The 6657-nt window shown below is 43.1% G+C and overlaps 1 protein-coding gene across 1 annotated transcript; it reads left to right on the forward strand.

Annotated features, from left to right (window-relative positions):
• The first annotated feature begins 479 nt into the window (after positions 1-479).
• On the forward strand, positions 480-5742 carry LOC139534290 (ras-like protein family member 11A-like). The gene is made up of 5 exons (XM_071333337.1): positions 480-824; positions 1630-1686; positions 2823-2905; positions 4520-4690; positions 4944-5742. The coding sequence occupies exons 1-5, from the start codon at positions 674-676 to the stop codon at positions 5241-5243; spliced, it is 762 nt and encodes a 253-aa protein (XP_071189438.1). The 5' UTR covers positions 480-673; the 3' UTR covers positions 5244-5742.
• The last annotated feature ends 915 nt before the right edge of the window (positions 5743-6657 follow it).

Here is a 6657-nt window from a genome sequence, read left to right on the forward strand (position 1 = left end):
ATATTTTTTATGTTGGGGAGGGGTGTGCATTTTTTTATGACACCTTGAGATGGTTAAGTGAATGAGTCCTAAATGGCACCCTATTCCCTATACAGTGCACTACTTTGGTCCAGGGACCAATAGGATCCTGGTCTAAAGTAGTGCACTATATAGGCTACGGAATAGGGTGCCATTTATACAAAAACATGTATTTCAGTTCGGAGTTGTGCCCTTTCAGCAGCTTTAGCCTACTCATTCTTCTCATCCCTCTCCGGCTACTGTCTCTCACTAGACGAACGAACCACTGCTGCGGGCTCTGGAACAGGAGGGATAGACTTGTCTAGGCTACTCTAACCCCTTTGGCTTATGTGAAATATTTGCTGCTCTGTCTCGGTATACTTAGCCGATGTGAAATAACCGAGACAATATAAAACCTACGGTCAGATAACGGGTCTGGTCAGGGTGCGCCAAAATAACAGTATTCTGTCAACTTGTTGCGCACTCAATGCAGTGGAACTACAAGTGGTAGTTAGAATTGTTTCGAGTAGCAGCCAAAGTGGACGATTATAATTTCAGTTATCATCATGGGCGAGACACACTAAGCCTCAGCTCCCGAGGCTCAGGATTGTTTTAGCAGTGGGGGGACGAAGAGAGAGGCACGGCATTCCCAGACTGGACCGATAAGGACTCCTAAATGCGTCTTCCTGTCGACCCAACGACAACAATGAATAGTGGTTCTAGCAACTTTCTGCTAGTTCCAATACAGGAGTATCCCGTTCTAGACTGCGTACCCAACAAAAACGTCAAGATCGTGGTTTTGGGAGCGAGCAACGTGGGGAAAACAGGTAGGAGATCAAGCTTTACGAGAAGTGTGATAAAGTAGTCTGAATCGCACCGTTGTCGTGAAAGTCCGGAGGTTTTTAGTTTCCGACTCTTTGAATGAATCTATCGAGGAGTATTAATCGGGTCCAAATAGAAAATGTATACTAGAATGGAAATACTTTATTTGCATCCGTTTGGCACAAACGGATTGGCCATACAAGTAGCCTATACAAATTTCGATTTTGGAAAAATGTCTACGTATTCATATTTCCACCAAAATATTTTATTATGTCTTTGGGATAGGTGACACACTGGTGTGCCAGTTGAACAATGAGAGGTAAACAATCTCGCCAGGGGGCGACGTGTACGTTCACAGACTCGATCAGGACAGACAGGCTGAGCACATGTCCCAAATGGCACCCCATTCCTTATTAAAGTGACCTACTTTTGAAAAGTAGTGCAGTACGTAGGGAATAGGGTACTATTTGGTTTAGGATGCAGACAGCCAATGCCAACTAAGGAGCAGTATTCTTTTACGGCAACTATAAGAGATATGTGGCCTTCTAGTATTCTTCTCAAGGTGTTTATATTTCAATTTTTCTCATTTAGTAGACACTCTTATCCAGAGCAATTTAAAGGAGTAATTAGGGTTAAGTGCCTTGATCAAGGGTACATCGATATTTTTCCATGTTTAGGATGTTGTTGGCCTATGCCAACTAGGAGTACAGTATTCTTAAATGGCAACTATGAAAAATATGTAGTCAACTACATTATTATTCTCAAGGTGTTTCTCATTGGAGACTATTCTTCTCCTTGTTTCATTCACAGCGTTGATAGTCAGGTTTCTGACTAAGAGGTTCATCGGGGACTATGAGGCAAACACAGGTACGGTTTTATCATTCTAACAGTCACGTTCATATAAAATACACACACACACACACTCACCACCATGCACTCACCCACCTACCACTTATGCCATACTGTTTACTATTATCATTATTTATCCTGCTACCAGTGTGACGTGGCGAGGTTGGACCCAGGTGCAGAGAAGAGACTAAACGATAAACATAATACTTTACTAAGAACGGTAGCCACGGGATCCCAGTACACTTGAAAACAAACACTAAGTCTCGAAAACTCACTCAGGAAACGACCGCACACGGTCAACAATTCAAGCTTCTGCAATGTACAGCAGAAAACACACCTCTTTTTTTAAACAGGGAAATCATAATGAGTAATATAACACACCTGAGTGTCGTAATTGCCTCTAGGATGGTCTCTGCTGCCCTCTGGTGGTGGAACCATGACAACCAGTCACTTTCGCCTAATCCCCTGCTTACATGTACATATCTACCTCCAATTACTCCAGTACCCCTGCATAATATGCATAATCTTGTAAATTTGGTATTGCCACTCACCCTGTAATGTATGTTATGTTCGTGTTTTTCTTTGTTATGTATATTTATTTTGTATTAGTTATACTATTTTGATATTGATTACTGCACTGTTGGGTAGAGCTTGCAAGTGAAACATTTCACTGTACTTGTGCATGTGACAGTAAAACTTGAACTTGTCATTTCACATTGTTATAACCTTGTAAGAACCCCATACTAGTTTACTACACATTTAGAAACAATTTCACTTGTAAACACCCTGTGAAAAGCCTGAGCTGGCGCACACCCCAAAAAAGTTAGTTCAAGTGCTGACTAATGGCGAGTAAACTGTAGGCTATAAAAATAAATGGAGTCACACACTCGATAGACTCCCAGTAATTTATTGGATAAATACCAACGTTTCGGCATCCCTGTGTAGGGCACTATACAGGGCACTAAACTGTGAAGTAGGCACTGTGATGCTGAAACGTTAGTGGTTTACCCAATAAATGTCTCTCTTTATTAACTTATACTGTAAACACCCACCCTAATAATACAGGCAACTTATACATTTTACATCCTAATTCATTTGTTGCATAGAAATCCCTTGTGCGTAGTCAGTAATGTTTTGCTTATCTCTGTCCCCAGGGGCCCTGTACTCCAGAAAGATCAATCTAGATGGAGAACAGGTTTCACTACAGGTTCAGGACACGCCCTGCGTCTCTCTACAGGTCGGTCTCTCTCTCTCTCCACACAAGGGCTGAGTCCCAAATAGCACATTAAGGAATGGGAAAGGGAAAGGGGGATACCTAGTCAGTTGTACAACTGAATGTGTTTCTGCATTTAACTCAACCTCTGAATCAGAGAGGTGAGGGGGGCTGCCTTAATCGACATCCACGTCTTCGACACCCGAGGAAATGTGGGTTAACTGCCTTGCTCAGGGGCAGAACAACAGATTTTTACCTTGTCAGCTCGGGGATTCGATCCAGAAATCTTTCCTATATAGTGCACTACTTTTCAAATCAAATGACATTTTATTAGTCACATCACATACACAGTTTACAGCAGGTATAAAAAGTGCGGTGAAATGCTTATGCGCAAGCTCCCTCAGCAACGCAGTACATCAGTCAATAACATTAATAACAATAAAAAGAGTCAAGTCAAAAATAACAAGTAATAGAAGTAATAAGAGATGGACTGTATTACACTGTAGTGGGCAGTGACTTGTTCACACAGTGGAATACTGTAAATAGTATATAATAGGACAGCAACATTGATTGTGTTATATGTGTGTGTGAGTTGTGAGTGCGTGTGGGTGCTTGGGTGTGTGTTTATGTGTGTTTGTGTGTGTGAGGGTTTTGCTTCGTCAGTGCAAATAATGTCTGAGGTGCAGATTGTCTCTTAGGTAAAAATAGTCACAGGTACAAGTCTGTGCAGGGAGTCAGCTAGGGTTAGCTGTTCAGCAGTCTGATGTTCAGGTGGTAGTAGCTGTCTCAGAGCCTGTTGGTCCGAGACGCGATGCTTCGATACCGCTTGCCAAATGATAACAGAGTGACTAGAGTCTCAGGCATTATGGAGCCTTATGGGACCTTGTCTCCATAGGGAGTATGGTGCCATTTGGAACACAGCCTCTGTATCTCTCTACAGGTAATTCCTAGTCCTCTCTACAGTCTAAGGGTATATGTAACCAGACCTGGGTCAAATATTTGTAAAGTACTTATTTGTACAAGTACTTTAAATTACTTGCCAAGTCTCTCTTGGGAAATACGTTTTCTAACCTCCATGGGACTTTCTGGTTCAATAAAATAAAAGTTACCGTAAATAAAACAGTATCTCGGTTTGCACTTTTGGGACTATTCCATTGTATTGGCTCCATCGACAAAAAAGTATTTGACATACATACAGTAGCTTATGTATTTGATCCCGGTATGGATATAACAAGTGGAAACATCTCCTTATTTACAGTTCATCACTACCAGTAAGAAGTTATGATGTTATAGTAGAACAGGCCTACATCCAGTATCAGGGCATATCTCAATTATTCTTCTCCCTCTAGAGTGGTTTTTGATAATTCAGTGCCAGGCCTAGGGGAGGCTCCCATTCGTTTATCAAACTCACTTCCACCGCCCGTTCAAAGGCCTGGTCTTGTAAACAGACTATGCCTGAGATAGAGAGTGTGTGCTGTCTTTCTGTCTGCTCCATAATCTCATAATAATAACCGTGCCGACTACTGTGGGAGTTCGGGATGAACACATCACTAGCTACATACCATTGACTTCCCCTCTCTCTTTCCTCTCTTTCTCTCCTCTACCCACCCCCCTTTCCCCCCTCACCCCTCCATCCAGGACGATGCAGAGGGACTTTATTGTCAGGAGCAGATCAACAGGTCTATCTACTGGGCGGATGGATACGTCCTGGTCTTCTCCATCACAGATGACAGCAGCTATAGAACCATCCAGCCTCTCTACCAGCACGTCAGACGCATCCACCCTGCAGGGAATATACCTGTCATACTGGTGGGTTTGACCGTTGTATTACATCTATTAGTAACGGGAGCTGGATGCTATTATTAGTATTATTTAACTATACAGTATCTGTTACCCATCTATTACATCCGTGTCCATAGCGATACATTAAATGATATGTTATATTTAACTCTCCCGGTGTATGTCCTCGTCATACTGGTGGCTCGATAACCTTTATTTTATCTGGAAGTATTTCTGGACATTGCCTTAACATTGGTCTAATCCATCTCTCATCTCCTCCCAGGTGGGCAACAAGAGTGACCTCCTCCGTGCCCGCCAGGTGCCAGCCGATGAGGGTGAGACTTTGGCAGCCTCTCTGGGTGGTGCGTATTTCGAGGTCTCTGCCCGGGAGAACCACGAGGGGGTCCACGCCGCCTTCCTGCACCTCTGTGGCGAGGTGAGCCGAGCGCTGGGCGGGGGGAACGGGGAGAAGAGGAGAGGGCTGCACCTAGCTCGGCCTAAGTCCCCCAACATGCAAGAGCTCAAAAGAAGGTTCCGACAGGTGCTCTCTTCCAAGGGGAAGTCTTCCACTACCCCGCTGTGATGATTCTGGTTCTGGTTCCGATGGTTCTAGTTCTGGTTCCAGAATTGGAATTATGGATTTAGCCCAGTTGACTCTCTTGTGATGTCATTGTATGAGAATGAATGTAACAGTTTCAATGGAACAGTTTCAATGGAACAGAGAGAAGAGATAAACGGTTCTATATTCTATTTCATTCTATTGGAATGGAACGTTGAGATAAGGAAATCTATATTCCACTTGTGGAAGGAATGGCACAGAGACAGCAAGACCAAACGCTTCCAGCAAAGGAGTGGGCTTCGTGGTACGTGATATCACAAGCCTGTCTGCCGATTCAACCAATGGTGACTGAGGAGACTGAAAAACAGACTATGACTGACAGGTCTAACGGACCAATCGTAGGCTTCTCTGAGATCGCTATTCGTACTAAGCGATCATGCAGTAGTCAACTCTCCTTGCTTTTGATACATTTGTATTTAAAGAATGTAATCTAAAATAAACTGTACCCAGAGGCAAAGAAAAATTATGTTGGCATCACAGATTACCTATAATGAAGGGAATCTTTATCTCTAATGGCACTCTACGAGCCCTGGTCAAAGGTAGTGCTCTAGGCTATATTATAGTGCTCTACCTTTGACCAGGGCTCGTAGAGTGCCATTAGAGATGGAACCTATGTATTTTCTCAATGAAACATTTAAAACATGGACGGGCCATGCTTAATTCAATTGAATTGCTAAAAAATGCACTCAACCACAGTCCTTGACATCCTGGTCTGTACTAATCTATACCAGCTTGGTTCCCCTGAACAGTCACTAACCACAGGATCAGTTTACCCTACCCCAACCCTAACTTAAACCATCAGGAAGGCAATAGATAAAACTGACCACATACCAGTTCTTAGGGGAACTCCATCCTACATCAAACCACTGTGATGCCTAGGGTTGCAAAAGTCGGTTGGAAGATTCCTGGAATCAGGAAGGAATAAGCAGGACACTTTGAATCCTTCAACCAGAATTTCAGAAAAACCTGGGAATTATGGGGAAATTACAGGAATTCTGCAACCCTATTCAGGCCCCTTTAAGGTAACATATGTGGCGGCTGTATGTCCTACAGATGTATCTTTCTGTCTGTTTTTTATATGAGTCTGGAAAGGAAGAGACGTGGGATGTGTCCCAAATGGCACCTTATTCCCTATATAGTGCACTACTTTTGACCAGGGCCTATCAAAAGGAATGCACTATATAGGGAATAGGGTGCCATTTGGGATGCAGACACGAGTTCTCATGACATTTCACCTCTATCTGCTGTGTCAGAGTTTAACACACAACAGATCAGGGATCATCCACTAGATTCAGCCACAGGCTGATTTTTTTTTTTCTTGAGCGGATGGTCAGGGGGCCCGGAACATAATTACAAATGATTTGAAAACCGCAAATAG

The sequence above is a fragment of the Salvelinus alpinus genome, chromosome 11 (assembly GCF_045679555.1).
Source record: "Salvelinus alpinus chromosome 11, SLU_Salpinus.1, whole genome shotgun sequence".
Lineage (NCBI taxonomy): Eukaryota > Metazoa > Chordata > Actinopteri > Salmoniformes > Salmonidae > Salvelinus > Salvelinus alpinus.

Excerpts from the sequence above, each read along its gene's own strand:
- LOC139534290 (XM_071333337.1), top strand. The coding sequence starts at position 674 with ATGCGTCTTCCTGTCGACCCAACGACAACAATGAATAGTGGTTCTAGC. Across the intron at positions 825-1,629 it reads GAGCAACGTGGGGAAAACAG|CGTTGATAGTCAGGTTTCTG; the intron begins GTAGGAGATCAA and ends TTTCATTCACAG. Across the intron at positions 4,691-4,943 it reads GGAATATACCTGTCATACTG|GTGGGCAACAAGAGTGACCT; the intron begins GTGGGTTTGACC and ends ATCTCCTCCCAG.